The following is a 17890-nucleotide window of genomic DNA, read 5'->3' as shown; positions in this document are numbered from 1 at the left end:
TTTGTTTTATTTTTAAGTTGTTTAGTAATTTGAATATTAGATCTGAAGTTGCAGTTGATCGCATTGCTTTCAGAGAAATCTGGCGGTAATTTAAAGAACTATAAAGTATTTAAAATTAAACTATGATTATTCGGATTGTTGGAGGTTAACGTTATGTTTTGTATTAGTGTTTAATTTATATAACATACTTAACAGAGTTTATCTATTATTTTATTTTTCATAAAACAAAAGTGTTTGAAACATAATATTTGTTTAAATATCAAATACACATAATATGTGATAGTAAAGACATAACCGTGCTTGTCACACTTGTTGAATATTTGATTATAATTTATTCTATGTCATAATAATTTTTTTAAACAAAAAACTATATAATTTGTATAATACTTGTATTATTAATATCTATATATATTTATTTAGTATATTTAAGTGCCATTTTGATAAGTTATTTTCATTATAATTGATAATATAACTTTCTAAATAATGTGTTTTAATTTACTATAAAATATTATGACAAATAATGGATTTAGAAGCATCATTGGTTGAACGTTTACAAAAGCTAAGACAATGGCAGATCGAACAACAGGAACGTCTTATAAGACAGCAACAAGAACAGAGAGAAAAATTGACTCAGGAGCAGTTACGCATGTATAAAGCTTTAAGACTACCTATTCAGGAAATAGGACTGGATAATAGAACATTATGTGAAGGTAGCTGGTACGAAGATGCATGCTCAAGTATAAATACAACTGATTGTACAGAAAATAGTAATCAAGAACAATCTGCGAATGATAATAGTGAGATAAATAAGTCTAATTATACATCTTCATTTACTAATTTTAATATGAGTTCCGTTGATGAATCTTTTCAAGAAAAGCACTCTCCAACCGAATTGAATAAATCTTCAAATGTTGTTAATAAACAAAATTTAAGTAAACTCAAATATCAAATAGACGACGATAAAAATGATGTCATAAATGATTCGAGTAATAAAAATATATATATAACATCTGAAAAAAAACAAATTCATCTGATTGACAATTTACTAGAAGGAATAGAACCATTACCACCTGATATCAAAACAATAGATGAAGATAAAAGTTTTTTAATTGACGATATTCCAGTTCCATCTCTAAAGAAAGATTTTCAAACTCTACTAGAAGAGAAGTTGGAAGAATATGAACCTATACTTAACAAGGAATTAAATGATAAAATGGAAAATCAGATTAAAAGACCATTTTTAAAAAAAGGACAAGGCTTAGCTAGATTTAGAATGACTGAAACGTCAAAAAACATTCCAATTAATATTAAATCTTGTAATACTCCTGTATCGAGTAAACGATTTACTAATAAACAAATAAATCCCACAAGTAGCAAAAATGATAATATAAAAAATAAGAAGAAGCATAAGTTATCAGCAAATGTTCCTTCGAGGGAATGTACTGCTATTACTAAGGTGGCTCAACAAAAATTAAATTTAAAGAATATTCCTCCTCCACGTAAAGCTTATTTTGGAAGAAACGAGGCTGTATTATCAAATATTGAATCAAATATAAATTCAAGCATTATTGAAATAAACAGTTCTGATATTGATTTGAAAACGGAAAGAGAAATGGAAGAAGTAAGAATATTTGAACTTTTAGAAGAAAAAGCTGAAAATTCTAGTTTGTGTTCAACTTCAAGTACTGTAGTTGCATTTTTACAACAATCAACGCCTTTTAAGATAAGGCAAAAAATTAGAGATACAGAAGATAATCTGACCAATTCAATACAACAAAATATTGTTTACAAAGCTAGTCCTAGAAGACATCAATTGACTGATTCTAAAGCAATATCACCAATTCAAAAACCTGAATTTGATGTTAATTCTTTTTGGGAAACCATCCCCAGAAATAATTCACATGAGGATACAGAAAATACGCAAATATTGAAAAAACAAGGTGTAGTAACTAATGCTTCATTAAAAAACAAAAAAGCTGATCAAATGTTCATCCAAACTCACGCAGAACAACATGTACACGACGAAACGAATAGTGACGCTCAAAATTCTATCTATTCTAATGAAGTAGATGTAAGTTTACATGTTAGATTTTCTGAATATAATGAATACAAAACTATCGGATTAACTGATACTTCTAGCGTATCTAGCGAATCTTTATCTCAGAAAAACTATAACGATGAGAAAGCTTGGAGTGATTGTAGCGAATTATCGGATTCCTCCGAAACAAATATGCAATCAATAGAATGTGGAACACTTAAAACAGATGAAAACACAAGTGAAATCTGCGACTTCATCGATACATGTACAAATGAGATAAAGAAAGAGAAGATGAATCAACATGAAATAAAAGAAACGCAGGAAACTGTTTTTAAATCTGAACTTTTAAAAAATCGTTTATTAGAACTAGAAAAAGAAATAGATATTTTTCGCAAAGAAAATACAGCTTTATCTCTGCAACGTCAAAAATTGCAAGAAGACCATCGATGTTTTCTAAAACAAATAAAAGAAAAAGAATTAATATTGGAAAATGTTAAAAAAAAAATGGAAGATCGTATGCAGGAGGAAAAAAGAAAATTAGTACGTGAAAAGGCTGCACTTGAATCCAGATTACGTGATTTTCAAGAAAAGGCTCATCAAAATAAAATAGAAAGGCAACAAATTCAAGAGTTAAAAGAGCAGTTAGAAAAATCACAAATTGAGTTTAAAAGCAAAGAAAGTAAATGGAATGCGACACAAGCCAGACACAGAAGTCAAATGAGAATATTAAAATTGGAAAATATACAATTGAAGGAAGAAGTGGAACGATTAACAAAAACAAAAACAAATAATGTTAAAACTAAAAAGAAAGTGAATAAATTTTCTAACACAAAAACCTTGCATCAAATTAATAAACAGCTTAGTGAAGAAACAAAAGAAATTATAAAAAATGATTCTTCGTTAGAAGATGATGACAAAATGTTGAAAACAATGTTGGATGCTCTAAATTCAGAACATGAATATATAGAAAAAGACTATGCAATAAATAGTCATAATAATGAAGATCAAAATCATAATAGTAATAAGGATAATAATACCGATATTCCTAAACAGTATGAACAATGCATGCAAAATATTACAAAAAAACGTGATTTATATGAAAATTTATTGAAGGATGCTACATCAGATTTAAATAAATTAAAATTTGAAACAAATGGTAGTAGAAAGGATCAAAATAAAAAAGAAAATGAAAATGAAAATAACAGGTCACAAATTAATAAAGATACATGTACGAATATAAAAGATAAAGTTACACAAAATTATGAAGATGATAATAATATATTAATAACTTCTCAAAAATTACCATTAGCTTCCATTTCATCTAAAGAATTATTACATATGCAAGAAAAAACTGTTTCCCCGAAAGAACTTAGAACTAATGAACAACAAGTGCAGTGTATTGAACATCCTAATGGATGTACAGAATTTTGGTATCCAAATGGTAATGTAAAAAAAGTTTTTCCTGATAAAGGTATAACAAAAATGTTATATTATAATGGTGATGTCCGTGAAACGCAAAATGATGGAAGAGTAAAATATTTTTATGCGTCAACACGTACATGGCATACAACAATGCCAGATGGACTTGAAATTTTAGAATTTCCAAAGTATGTTAGAATATATATTTATAAAAACTTATATTATACAATAAGAAATAAGAATTATTGTTATAAGTTATATAAATATTTTGTGCAGTGGTCAAGTGGAAAAGCGTTCGCAAAATGGCATGGTTGAAATATCATTTCCAGATCGTTCGACACAAATAATACAAGTAGATGGATACGAAAAATGGGAATTGCCAGATGGAACAATTGCAGAAACCTTTGCAAATGGAGAAAAAGTTGTTATTCTACCTAATGGACAACGAGAAATACATACAAAAGATCATAAAGTAATAATAATAAAAAAAAGAAACTTACAATGAATTAAACCATTTATTTAATATTAATAATTTGTTGTCAATCCTGTTAAAAATAAAATTAAACATAGAAATATATTTTTTTTTCTAGAGACGAGAATATCCTGATGGTACAGTTAAATTGATTTATCCAGATGGTATACAAGAGACACGTTATTCTAATGGTAGAGTAAGACTTAAAGATCAAGCTGGTAATCTTCTAATGGATTGTCATTATTAAATAAAAATATATTCATATTATTGTAATACAATGATATAAGCTAAGAGTATTAAATTGAAAATATAAATTATATGATATATATAATTTTAAAATGTTACTATTTTTGTGTATGATATAATGTATAATTATTTTTATCTGGCATCAATAAAACAGCAATTGAATCTTGCATGTTAAAGCCCTGATTATCGGAACATTCTGTTCAAACAATGTTCTTGTGTGTCGAGTGTATGTATTCTACACAATTTTCTGATCAAATGAAAATATCATTTATATTGTGTCATGGTATCCAAAAAATAGGTGCTGGTGGAAACAAAGTTGCAACAGATAAGATTCCTACGGGAATATTGAAATTTAATTTTAATAAATTTATTATCGATGAGAAAGGGATATGAATTAAGAAATACCTATAATGAAAATAATAAAAGCCTAATACAAAAAGCATTGGTACAAAAGAAAATTTTAGTTTCTCGATGTAAAAAATCAGTTCCTAGATGCAAATCGATGATAGTACACTGTGAAAATAATTTTGAAGAAGTACCTTCTCACTTGGAAGCATTCAATGCTCTTAAAAAAGTATTTAAGTGGTCCGAGAAACAGAAAAAATGCAGTTACGCAAAATTACGTTTTCTTAAACAATTATACGATTTAGCTGCTATAAAAATACAAAATTCATAGACTATCATACAAACTGTATTTTGTTTCGTTCATTTGCGCTATTTTGTTTAAAGTAAATAAAATTTGACAGGATAAAAGATATTCTATTATTATAAATTTCTATTATTCGAATACTTTAGTCTCATTGTCAGCTCTGATAATCGAAATTTTTAAAACGATTTAATATGATTTAAATTAATTGTAATTTAATTGTAAATTCAAATTTTGAGCAATGAAAATGTGCCTTAGGGATTTTATAAAGTCCCCAAAATTACTAACTTGTTTAAATACTTTTTATCTTAACTATTATCCATTCAGAATACTTATCTAATCTCGAGATTAAAGATAAAGCACCTATTATTGAATATTGCTAATGGTTATTTATATTTATATTTATATTTTTGTTACTATTTTTTAACATTATGTTGAAACTTTTTACACAATTATAGTGAACTTTTTAACACTATGTTGACTTACATTCATATATGGCATTATACACATTCTTCCGCTTCCTAATAGTAAGGTTGAATTTTAAAAGATTTTATTGCATTAATTTTAGTAATGTCAGTCTTTTTACGATTTAAAAAATGGACTATACTAAGTTTAGGTGCTTTAGGTGGTACAGCATTATTTTATTATAATAAGTATAGTGATTGTGAATCTTCTTATGTATTAAACTCCTGGACAACAAATTTCACACCTTCTGTAAAATGGGATCATAACTGGGACAAGTATTTTATACTTTCATATTGTTTACATTTTTTTCTTTTCCTACTTTTTATATTAATAGATGCTATTTTTATGTTACAGGCGAGATCCGAAAAGTTTAGTGAAACCTGTGAAAATAATTAATGAAGTAGATGAAAATAAATACAATGAAGAATTTGCAGCTAAAAGATCCAAACATATAAGGCATTTGATTCTTATTCGACATGGACAATATAATACTGCGGGAAAATCAGATTCAGAAAAAGTTCTTACTGAGCTTGGTCAGTTGTTAAGAATTATTTGTTTCATTTTTCATTTTATACAGTGTTTTTAATAACTGGTGATAGAACTGAAATAAGTTTATTCTATGTTTTTTTATTTTTTCACTAATTACTGAACACTCTGTATATATTTGTTTACATTCTATGATATTTTTTATAATATACTCGTATATATATACACACATTTATGACTATTCTAAATTCATATTTACATAGGTCGGCGTCAGGCCGAAATAACTGGGAAAAGATTAGCAGAGTTAGATGTAGCCTATTCTTTAATAGTAAGATCAACACTGACAAGAGCACAAGAAACTTCTAAAATAATAGAAATGAGTCTTCCGAATGTACCAACTCAAGACGATAGTCTTTTAGCTGAAGGTGCACCTATTCCACCTGAACCTCCAATAGGCAATTGGATGTCAGAACGACATGTATGTATAATTGATATAATAATGAATAAAATAATGAATTTTATAATTTTTTAATAATCAGTAATTTGCAATATATGTAACTAATGATAAAATTTTATAAAACATTTTAGTTTTTCCAGGATGGACCAAGAATAGAAGCAGCATTCAGAAAATATTTCCATCGAGCAGACCCTCAGCAACAACAAGATACCGTTACTATTCTTGTTTGTCATGCAAATGTTATTAGATATTTTGTATGCAGGTAAATATTATGGACATTTTTTATATATATATATTGAATCTTATGTTATAATTTTTCTATAATCCAAAACAATGGATTTTGCGAAAAATATGAAATTAAAGACAATGTTAAATTAATTTAAAAAGTATAAAGTAAACATGTATTTGAACTAAAATATTTTGAATCGAAGGCCTTACTAAATTAAAAAGATTCGATTTGTAGAATTTTTAAATTATAATTTGGGTATATACAATTTTTATAATTTTCAGAGCATTACAATTTCCTCCAGAAGCTTGGATGCGTATGTCTTTAAATCATGGAAGCATTACTTGGTTGATGATATATCCTAATGGAAGAGTAACGATGGTTTGTCTAGGAGATACTGGTCATATGCCACCAAAAAACATTACAGTTAGTTAATGATAATAAATTACATAATTAAATTTATTATTTTAAAAAGCAATGTATTATTAATAGAACTTTTCAGAGGAGACGAAAGCTATTGTAAACGTTTTTATTTATAAAAATATTTATATAATTATGTACATGTAAGGACCACATCCTTTTTTTTGTTAAATGTATATATTGGACAACATATCCTGGAATGCCTTATATAATTCAGAAATCGATTGATTATTAACAATAAATATTTTTTAAGTAATTTTATTTGTCGGTACAAATTTGGAATTATAGATTTTATACAAGTAAATATATAATGAATTTTTCTGATTAAAAATTATTTATTTTTGTCTATTTATGGTTTATTTATCATTAATTTATTAAGTATAAATCTATTAATAAAAATATTTACAAGAAAAAAAATGTATATACATATACATAAATTTTTATAAAATTCAGCATAACAACGTCTTATTGTGCTCCTGCATTTCGTAGAGCTTTTCTAGCATAATATCGTTGTAAAGCTGCTTCAAATACAGGACCAACTGTTCTTTTTAACCAAATTGAAGATCTCTCTTTTTTTTTAACTATTTCAACTTGATTCTCTTGATTTTCTTTATCATCAATCTTTTTATCATCAACTTTTTGTGATATATTTTTAAGATCTTTTATATTATCTTTATTTTCACCTGAAAGTATCGGATCAGATAAAGAATCAGATTGACTATCTTGTATTTCACATTTTTGTTTCTTTTTATCTGGTTCCTTAATATCAGAGATATCGATACTTTTATCTTCTGTATTAATAATACTTTTATTTGTATTACAAGTTTCAGGCTCTATTTTGGATTCATTATCACTTTCATATGTTTCAATGACCCTTTGTCTATACTGTCTACTTTTTTTACTTTTTTTAACATTACATTTTTCATCGCTTTTCTCATTTGTCCCTGTGGTAGATTCATCATTAATAATATTTTTTGCTTCTAAAGTAACATCATCACTTCCATTCTTTTCTGAAATTTTTTCAACTTCTTCTGTACTATCAATGGTTTGTTTATATAAATGCCTATAAAATCCAGACATATCTTGTTGTTTTGTAACATCGCCAATACTTTCTAATCTACTCATATTAGCCTCTTCTTCTTCCATTTTCTTGAATTCTTCTAATTTAGCTCTATATGCAGATGTTACAAAACTTTCTTTATCCGCATACATTGTTCCTTCAGCCTCTCTTTCTTTTTGTACCATCCTCTCTATTCTATGTTCTTGTTCTTTTTTTCTTCGTTCTGCAGCCTTTAAAAAATTGTGTACATATTTTGGTTTCCTTTCTTGAACTTTAACTGTCTTAACTTGGTTTTTCGCTCCTATGTCATCGTATACTTCATCATACTGATAAATAGTTGGATCTTCTTTTAATGCCTTTTGCATGCTAAGCTTGGTTTGCTTTTTTATTTTATTTTTTTCACTTTCTGCTTTGAGAGCTTTTCTAACCCAATCGGTGCCATCATTTTCATCGGAAGAATCATCGTCCCCAAATACATTTGTTGCTTTGGGTGTAGAAAGTTGTTTTTTAGATATAATTAAACCATACCTATAATTATAACAATTATATAGGTTACAATTCTTAAATTCATATTTGATTACAAATATATTAAGATATAATATAAAAATATTTCTAACATAATTTATCTAAAAGAATTTACAATATTATTAATAATTATAGAGTGATTATAAATAACGAATATTAATAAAGTAAATTGAATTATCTTACTTTTTATCTTCTTTCTCAGTATTATCCATAATGAATAGTTCCGTATAAATATTATTATCCGTAAGTAAAAGCTTGAATTATTATTTCAAAGAAGCTCCAATTGTATATAACGATCAATGAGTTAACAAATATTTATACTGCTACTATGCATATAACATCTGAATTATGACGCAAATGCTTGCGTTCGATCTATTCGATACTCGAATCGATCGATTCAAAAAGTAGGAAAGTGTGACGACAGCAAACTGAGGTTATTCCCGCGATCCCCCACTCCTGAGAACTTTCAGCTTTCCATGACTTTCCCCGCCCACACTGTCAACGTGCAGACGTCATCAGTGTCATATACAGAATTGTACTGCGTACCAGGATGTCTTGTTGAGATGGTGGGATAGCTTTTATGGTTTCGCACAAGTTTCAACCGAAAAGATGGATTTACGCGGTGTCGTACTTTTTATTATTACTGCCACCTTTACCGTATCGCTCAATGGACTTGTATTAAATCCCATAAATGGACGAAACGAAGAATTTGTCAATTTACGTTACACTCACTATGACGATTTGCTGACTTTGTTCAATAACTTAACGAGATTATATCCGAATTTAGCTCGAGTATTCTCTATAGGAAAATCGGTTGAAGGTAGAGAATTGTTAGTCCTGGAAATATCCGAAAATGTGCAGGAAAGATCACTTGGCGAACCAATGGTGAAATACGTTGCTAATATGCATGGTGATGAATCTGTGGGTAGAGAATTGTTGGTATATCTTTCTCAACATCTTTTGCATAACTACGGGAAAGATGATAGAATTACACGACTCGTTAATAGAACCGATATTTTCCTTATGCCATCTCTAAATCCTGATGGTTTTGAAAAGTCGCAGGTATTTTTTTTCTTACTAATCTATTACTAAGCTTTAAGATATTTTTTTTTGCTATAAATTTTGTAATAATTTAACTATTTATGTTCTAGGAAGGAAAATGTGACTCCAAACAAGATTATTCTGGTAGAGAAAATGCTAATCATGTTGACTTAAATCGTGATTTTCCAGACCAATTTGATAATAATATTAAGATAGGCATTAACATATTACAAGGACGACAAGATGAGACAATTGCTATGATGACATGGATTGCCAATGAACCATTTGTTTTATCTGGTAATTTACATGGGGGTGCTGTAGTTGCTAGTTATCCATATGACTCTGGGTAACTACGATTTAACTACTTTAATATTATAATTTTAAATGTTTCATAATACACATACATATATTGAAAAGGAATTAACTTAACTATTTTGGGGAATTTTATATTTTCTGTTATTTGATATTTAATCAAGATTTATATAGATATAATTAATTTTATACATTATGATTAACAGTATTCCCAAATCCTGCTGTATTGAGAGTATAAGTCCAGATAATGAGTTATTTAAACATTTGGCTCATACGTACGCAGATAACCATCCACGTATGGCAGCTGGTAATGCTTGTCCACCTGAAAAATTTCCAGGAGGTGTAACAAACGGAGCATATTGGTAAGTGACTTAACTGTTTAAATATCTTTATCTGCTTTTCATTATTATTTTATTTCTTATCTTATTAGGTATGAGGTTGTTGGTGGTATGCAGGACTATAATTATGCCCGTTCTAATGCATTTGAAATAACATTTGAATTAAGTTGTTGCAAATATCCTCCCGCTTCAGCGATGCCAGGCCATTGGCAATATAATAAAGAATCTCTTATTAAATATTTGGAACAATCTCATATTGGAATAAAAGGTTTATGATTGCCCTATTTATATCTATTAAAGAATCTAACAATCCAAATTTTAATTGTAGGTCTGGTTAGAGATACGGAAGGACAACCTATTGAAGATGCTAGAATTGTAGTTCATGGAATAGATCATAATGTTACAACTACAAATCGTGGAGAATATTGGCGTTTACTACTGCCCGGTACTTATTCTGTTTATGCAACTGCATGGGGGTAAGATCATATTAATTATTATAATTATTTCTATATTTAATTATATTAAAAGTCTGGTATTTATTGCTATATAATATAGATCAAATTTTAAACAACATGATTTTCAGAACATGCTATTTTATATGCTATAATATAAAATCATATATATACATACATATAAAATTCTAATACTTATGTTTTTCATTTTTTATAATTGCAGATATAGGCCAAGTGAACCAATAAATGTAACTGTAAGACAGAGTAACCCAACGATCGTTAACTTTACATTGATACGACGATCATTTGATGAACAAGGTAAACGTGAAACAGATTATCCACAAGTCCTACCACTTCTTAGTCGTAAACCTGCACTTTATAAAGTCATTATGTCTTACGATGATGACGAGTATTAACATTTTTCTAACTTAAGCAAATATTTTAATTTTTTTTACTTATTTTAATTAAATTTTTAAAAAATTAAATGTAATCACTTTTTTGTTTGTTAACTAGTTATATATTTTTAATATTTTGAGGCCAACTAGTTATTATATTAAGTATTACGTTAAACTTTACATTCAAGTTTATAATTTATTATTATTTTTATATGCTTTTTATTTTACAGCCTTCAATTTATATCGCATTTAAGTTTATTTACACGTTGATGATTTTTATTGAATCAAGATCAATTTAAAAGAACAAATGTAAACATTTAGTAGAATATATAACACGATAACTTATATCGTAAAATTTAAAAGACATAAGCACAAGGTATGGAGAAAAGGATCTATTAAAACAAATAGAAAAATGGAATTGGAAAGAAAAAATATTTTAAAAATGATTTATATATATTTATATAATATAAACTTTTGATTATATTCAAAATTATATAATTTACGAGATATATATATGTAGTTATGCAAAGTATAATATGTCTCATTATTGTTATATAATGCGCGGTTATTAAATACGTTACATCTTTTCAATCTATGACCGCACTTCCTAGTTTTTCTTTTACATTTTATATAATATGTTGTTATTACATGACAAATGAACAATTTTTAGTATTTTTATTTTATTATCAATTATCAACTTTATCGAAGACTTGGTAGAAATGAAATATTGTTTCAATTCTATTTAAAAACGCATATGTGCATATATGAACAAAATTTAAAATTTTATTTACACTATAAGATTGTTATATATAATATGTTTTGTATTATTTCGTAAAGGAAGAGATCTGTTTATTTCAGCGTATAAAATTAAATTCGGAAATGAATATAATATATTTTAAGGTGTTTGTAACATAACAATTTTTTCATATGAATTTTATGAATGTCTAGAGACGAATGTATTTTTACAAAGTCATTACAGTTTCATTTACATTGCTACATATGATTTAATGTGTTCAGACTGTAATACACAGACAAAAAATAAACTATTGTATTTGTCTCAAATAACGAGTCAATTCTTCAATATTCACACCAGCCTATTCCTTATAATTTTACCTTGAACACATTATGTTATGTTTATATACATATATCTTATTCTTTTATAATTTTTTAGATTATATTCTCTATACCTTGTGTTTTATATCGTATGTAGATAAATTTTAAATAATTGTTTTCTTTTTACATAATTTTATATATTTTATAAATAATTTAAGACTCTTATTCTAGATTATATTACAATATATTCATATCTTAAGATCGTTCTATTTATTTGATACTTGATAATTCAATAAAAATTATCTAATTATTTTTTTTTATAAAATATGTTTATAATTTGTGTATATATAATTTTATACATATATATATTTGAACATAATGTTTTTTATGTACACATTTATAAACAGTTGTAGCAAACCAGGAGGAAGTAAAGGAATTTATAAGATCAACTGACGAATATGGCTTCTTACATAATACAGAATTTAAACATCATAATTATGTTGCAATGGAAAAATATTTAAAAGAACTCAATGAAAATTATCCAAATATTACACGTCTCTATAGTATTGGCCGTTCAGTCGAAAATCGACAACTTTATGTTATGGAAATTACAAAAGATCCTGGAAAGCATAGTTTGAGTAAACCAGAAGTCAAATATATTGCAAATATGCATGGAAATGAAGTTGTTGGAAGAGAGCTTTTATTATTGTTATTGAAATATTTGTGTGAAAATTATGGAACAGATAAGAGAGTAACTCGAATAGTTAGTACAATCAGATTACATATATTACCAAGTATGAATCCTGATGGATATGAGATATCAAAAGTAGGTGATGTATTTGGTATAAAAGGAAGAGCTAATGCGAAAGGTGTGGACTTGAATAGAAACTTCCCTGATCTCTATGAAACGAATGAAGTAAGTTTCATTATTTATTGAATTCGTATATTGTGGCCTCTAAATCACATGTTCTTTCAAATATGTTTTTTATTTCGTGTAACAATAAATATGAAATATCTATTCTAGTTTAATAAGGAACAGGAACCTGAAACTAAAGCAGTAATGAATTGGATAGCAAAAATACCATTTGTACTCTCTGCAAATCTTCATGGGGGTGCTTTAGTTGCCAATTATCCATATGATAATGGACCAGAACCTGATTCTAATCTTCCAAATCCAAGTCCTGACAATGATGTATTCAAAATGTTAGCACTGACATATTCAAAAGCTCATCCTCAAATGCATCTTGGTGAACCTTGCCCACCAGTAACAAGTAAAACAATGGGTATTAAAAATTTACTGGAGGAACGATTTCCGGATGGAATTACTAATGGTGCAGCATGGTATCCTGTATCAGGTGGCATGCAAGATTACAATTATCTTCATAGCAATGACTTCGAATTAACTTTAGAAGTAGGATGTACTAAGTTTCCAAATGCTACTTATTTACCTGAATATTGGTTGCTAAACAGAGAACCTCTTTTAAAATTTATTGAAATGGTGAGATTATATATATAATAATATATTATTAATATAATTAACTTATTTAATCATACACACACACACACACAAATATTTGTCGATAAAATTACAGTCACGTAAAGGTGTACATGGTTTAGTTCGCTCTCCTATCGGCAGTCCTGTACCTCACGCAAAGATATCTATAGAAGGAATTAAGCATGATATATATACTGCAGAAAGTGGTGATTACTGGCGTCTTTTAGTACCCGGAGATTACAATATTACAGTAAGTGCTCCAGGATATGAAACTCTTACACAAAATATAACTGTATTGGAAGGTGATAATCCTGAAGATTCAGAAGTAACTTTAGATTTTACTCTAATGCGAGATAATCCACAAGATTGGTAAGTTTATTGTATATAAAAATGTTTTAATTATTTAAAATAATTTAATTTAATATTATTTATGACATATGTATTTGTTGATATAGGTCATCTGCATATGATTTTGGTATACTTGGTAATTTAAAGAATGGCTATTTAACAAATTCTGAGTTAAGTGCCAGATTTAGTCAATTAGAAAATCATCAACCAGATGTTGCTGAATTTAGAGCTGGAGATTCATTAGTTAGCATGGCAATTCATTCTTTAAAAATTACTAAAAATGTGAGTACATTTCTTAATATATTTATTCTACAATTATAATGAATATCATTATCGTAATATACAATTATTGATTTTGCAGATGGGAGCACCAGAAGAAAATAAATTCCATATTGCCTTGGTTGGAGGTTTATTTGCATCCCAACCAGCGGGAAGAGAAATTTTACTACGTTTAGCAATCCATATTCTTATGGGAAACAACATTGACGATCCACAAATTACGAGAATACTAAATAATGCAGTTTTACATTTTATACCAGGTGTAGATCCGGGCTTTGATAACATTCCAAATGATTGCAATCCTATAGTTAAAGATGAGGTTGGAGAAAAATTACTTTCACAGAATATCAATAAAACTACAGATATGGATATTATTACAAAAGCATTTAGAAAAATGTTATTAAATGAAGCTTATGATGTAATTATTATATTAGGAGGTGGATCATTTGGTGTGAGGTATTAAAAAAGATTGTATTATAACAATGATGTAATTTAATACTAAGTAGTATTTTGAATATATTAATTTACAAATTTTTAGTTATTCAAAAGATGAATTAAATGTGTATAAAACATTGGCGGAGAATTATGATCAAACTATGCATAAAGAAGCTTGCAGTCTTAGGACTAACAAAGAAAGAGATATAGCTAAATATATCCAAACAGAATACAATATACCCGTTGTAAGTAGAAATTATTTGATGATAAAATTTAAATATTTGCAAAGTTCATTTGAAATGATTTCTACAACTTGTGTGTATATTATCATATAATTAATAATTCTTTTCTTACTAATTATTTTTACAGATTAATATCAATTTATCATGCTGCAAGTATCCAGCTGCAGATACTATACCAATTATTTGGAGAGGAACTTTAAAGCCATTAATGCGACTTATTCAAGATCTTACAAGTGGTATTCGAGCAATTATTACAGATGATCATGGAATTCCTGTTAGAGAAGCTGTTGTTACGATTGGAGCTAAAACCTATCAGTTATCACGAAATATGGCTTATTTTAAAATAATACTCATTCCTGGAGACTATTCATTAACATTCTTCTGTACAGATTACGCTTTAAAAACTTTGAAAGTCCATGTTGATGAACAAAGTATAACGGATATAAATGTTCAAATGAGAAAGTTAAAACCAGAAGAAGTAGAATACAAACAAAATAAGCTAGGTGAACAATTGAGTGTTATAAATCATATTTTGGATAATTTAAATATTAAATATCCACAATTATCAACTTTACATGATATCGGTAAAACAAAAAAAGGCAATCAAATTCTATCATTAGAAATAAGTGTTAAATCAAAGGAAAAACAAACAGTACGACCTTCTATCATTTTCTCAGCTGGACTTTCTTATGGAAAACCAGTAACATCTAAAGTACTTTTACAATTTGCTTCTTATTTATTAGACACCTATAAGAACAATGATATTATTACAAGTTATTTAGACAAGCTATCAATATTTATTGTTCCTGATTTATATCCAGATTTAGTCAAGAATAATTCTTGTACGCCATATATTAATAATGAAATATCATTCCCTATAAATCGTGAATTAAGCAATGAAGCAGCTATGATTATTGATTGGTTCAAGCAAATTAATTCTCTCTTAATAGTAAATTTAAATATTGGTTCTCAACATATTGAAATACCATATGGAAGTCAATACAATAGAATAGATAAAGATATTTATGAAAGTGAGGATGACCAAATACTTAAAGCCTTAGCATCTGCTTATACAAGGTATAGGCCACATAATACTGCAAAATGTGATACAAAATTAAACATCACGAATAATGCCGTAATACACGGTGGTAAAGGAATTGCAGGAATAAAAGGAGATTCTTTATTAGATTACATATATTTGAATACAAGTACTTTAATCATGGACGTTTATATTGCTTGTTGTAATACAGATGATTCAATGAGTGTTTGGCAGGATAATAAAGATAGTTTATTAGCTATGATAAAAGAAATATCTAAGGGTGTTCAAGGATACATTATTAGTGAAAATAATGAACCTATTGAGAATGCTGTTTTATCTTATGACGATTCTCTTCATCAAGTCAAAAGTGGAACAATAGGAGCATATTGGATTTTATTATCTCCTGGAAGTCATAATATCACTGCTACTGCATCTGGATATATACAACAAACAAGATTAGTTTCAGTACCAGACATAAATAAGTTTACTAATTTAACTTTTAAATTAAGACGCGACGAAAGTATTTTTGGATTTCCGAGATTGGTCTTCATTATAATCACTGGTAAGAAAGTGATATAATATATCCATCTAAAAAAATAAAACATTAAACTATGGGTGTTTGTAGGAACCGTTTGTCTAGCTATGGTTGTTTGTGGCATTTGTATTTGTGCAATATGCCAATCTACACAAAATTCCGAAAAAAACTACAGAAGAAATTATGCATTTAGTTTACTTAAGGATGGTACAAGTTTCTTTGAAGATGATGAGAAGGAAATTGAAATATTCAGAAGGCCATTAACTGGTAAGTTAATGCATTGATCTCAACATCTTTATTCATTAATATAAACTACCAATTATTTCTTTATTTTATAATCGACACATTTGACTTTTTAAATATCATGAATTATATTATAGAATCTATTTTAAAATATGAAGAAAAATTAATAATTACTAAACCATATTTTGACGAGGATAATGGATCTAGTTCAGACGATGGAAGTGACCTTGAATTTATTAGACCAGAACAAGAATATAATGAAAAAGTTCTACAAGAGACGTGACAATTCGTTATCATTAATACGACCGATGACAATTATATATGAAAGATATAAAATACAGAAGAAAAAACTCCAAGGTTTAAAAAAGTTAACGATAATTAAAATAGACATTGCTATAACACAGAAGGTACTGTAATAATGTTGTTGTTGATATACTAATTCTCTTTCTTTAAACATTTGCCATAAATGTCTTCAAGGGAGCAATACTTACATTTATAAAAAGTAAATAGAAGTATAGCAAGCAGGGTCCAAATGTAGTTCTAATGCATACATACATACCCTTTTGTATAGATAAGGTAAGAGCTTCTTTGCTTTTGAAGAAGCAAAATATTTTAGAAGCACTTTCAACATTTTATTTCTTAGTTTTTATACACTTCTTTTTGTAAAAAAAAAAAAAACGACAAACCAACAAGGAAATAACAATATAGATATAATATTAAATAGATATTATGCACGTTAATGTTGGCAATTCTATGCGAATTTTATACACATAGTTTACAATTTTACAATGTATATAAAAAGATGAAAAAAATTTAACGGTATACAAATGTTATGAGCTTTTTAGACAACTGTTTTGTACAAAATTGAGAACCCTTATAGAAAATAGAATTTCATGATGTTAAAAAAAGCTACAAAAGAAATTCTTGTTTTTGCCACAAAAAATAAACTCAAATTGTTAAATATTGAAATTAATAATAATAAAGTATTTTTAAATGAGCAGACACATATCTTTGAGATCACTGCTGTCAAAAGTACTTTTGACAATGTTATTTTATGAAATATAAATGCCATTATTATAATATATCAATATAACTGTTCAAAAAATATTTCCAATGTATTTTTAGCAATAACGTTAGTACGAGATTCTTCTCTTATAGTTACAAAGTACAATAATTATAAATTTTTAAGCACAGAATAGTCAAATATTTATAAAACAAATTAA

The 17890-nt window shown here is 27.4% G+C and overlaps 4 protein-coding genes and 1 long non-coding RNA gene across 7 annotated transcripts; 3 read left to right on the top strand and 2 right to left on the bottom strand.

The window, feature by feature from the left end:
• Nucleotides 1–441: 441 nt before the first annotated feature.
• Nucleotides 442–4347, top strand: LOC106783806 (centromere protein J). Its single transcript, XM_014742699.1, has 3 exons — nt 442–3645; nt 3734–3929; nt 4048–4347. Exons 1-3 carry the CDS (start codon nt 521–523, stop codon nt 4174–4176), a joined length of 3450 nt encoding a protein of 1149 aa, XP_014598185.1. The 5' UTR covers nt 442–520; the 3' UTR covers nt 4177–4347.
• Nucleotides 3954–4883, bottom strand: LOC106783807. Its single transcript, XR_001381354.1, has 2 exons — nt 4581–4883; nt 3954–4509 (listed from the first exon to the last, which is right to left on the bottom strand). It is a non-coding gene; the product is annotated as an uncharacterized LOC106783807 (long non-coding RNA).
• Nucleotides 4884–5127: 244 nt separating this feature from the next.
• LOC106783786 (serine/threonine-protein phosphatase Pgam5, mitochondrial-like) lies at nt 5128–7209 on the top strand. Of its 2 annotated transcripts, none has more exons than XM_014742637.1 (6): nt 5128–5561; nt 5641–5819; nt 6036–6250; nt 6370–6491; nt 6740–6881; nt 6958–7209. In XM_014742637.1, exons 1-6 carry the CDS (start codon nt 5392–5394, stop codon nt 6976–6978), a joined length of 849 nt encoding a protein of 282 aa, XP_014598123.1. In that variant the 5' UTR covers nt 5128–5391; the 3' UTR covers nt 6979–7209. The 2 variants fall into 2 exon arrangements, with proteins under 2 accessions (XP_014598123.1, XP_014598122.1); XM_014742636.1 differs by having other exon boundaries at nt 6361–6491.
• Nucleotides 7210–7254: 45 nt separating this feature from the next.
• LOC106783785 (nuclear speckle splicing regulatory protein 1) lies at nt 7255–8866 on the bottom strand. Its single transcript, XM_014742635.1, has 2 exons — nt 8644–8866; nt 7255–8463 (listed from the first exon to the last, which is right to left on the bottom strand). Exons 1-2 carry the CDS (start codon nt 8670–8672, stop codon nt 7341–7343), a joined length of 1152 nt encoding a protein of 383 aa, XP_014598121.1. The 5' UTR covers nt 8673–8866; the 3' UTR covers nt 7255–7340.
• A 101-nt stretch (nt 8867–8967) lies between these two features.
• Nucleotides 8968–17329, top strand: LOC106783784 (carboxypeptidase D-like). 2 transcript variants are annotated; one of them, XM_014742634.1, is made up of 15 exons: nt 8968–9522; nt 9612–9847; nt 10020–10175; nt 10244–10419; nt 10480–10627; nt 10827–10921; nt 12459–12967; nt 13076–13549; nt 13644–13915; nt 14002–14176; nt 14256–14629; nt 14712–14853; nt 14978–16451; nt 16515–16691; nt 16861–17329. In XM_014742634.1, exons 1-15 carry the CDS (start codon nt 9070–9072, stop codon nt 16863–16865), a joined length of 4866 nt encoding a protein of 1621 aa, XP_014598120.1. In that variant the 5' UTR covers nt 8968–9069; the 3' UTR covers nt 16866–17329. The 2 variants fall into 2 exon arrangements, with proteins under 2 accessions (XP_014598120.1, XP_014598119.1); XM_014742633.1 differs by having other exon boundaries at nt 16805–17329.
• The last annotated feature ends 561 nt before the right edge of the window (nt 17330–17890 follow it).

Source organism: Polistes canadensis, unplaced genomic scaffold (genome assembly GCF_001313835.1).
Source record: "Polistes canadensis isolate GaletaPanama2010 unplaced genomic scaffold, ASM131383v1 scaffold_25, whole genome shotgun sequence".
Taxonomy (NCBI): Eukaryota; Metazoa; Arthropoda; class Insecta; order Hymenoptera; family Vespidae; genus Polistes; species Polistes canadensis.
This window is presented reverse-complemented; position numbering and strand designations above follow the sequence as displayed.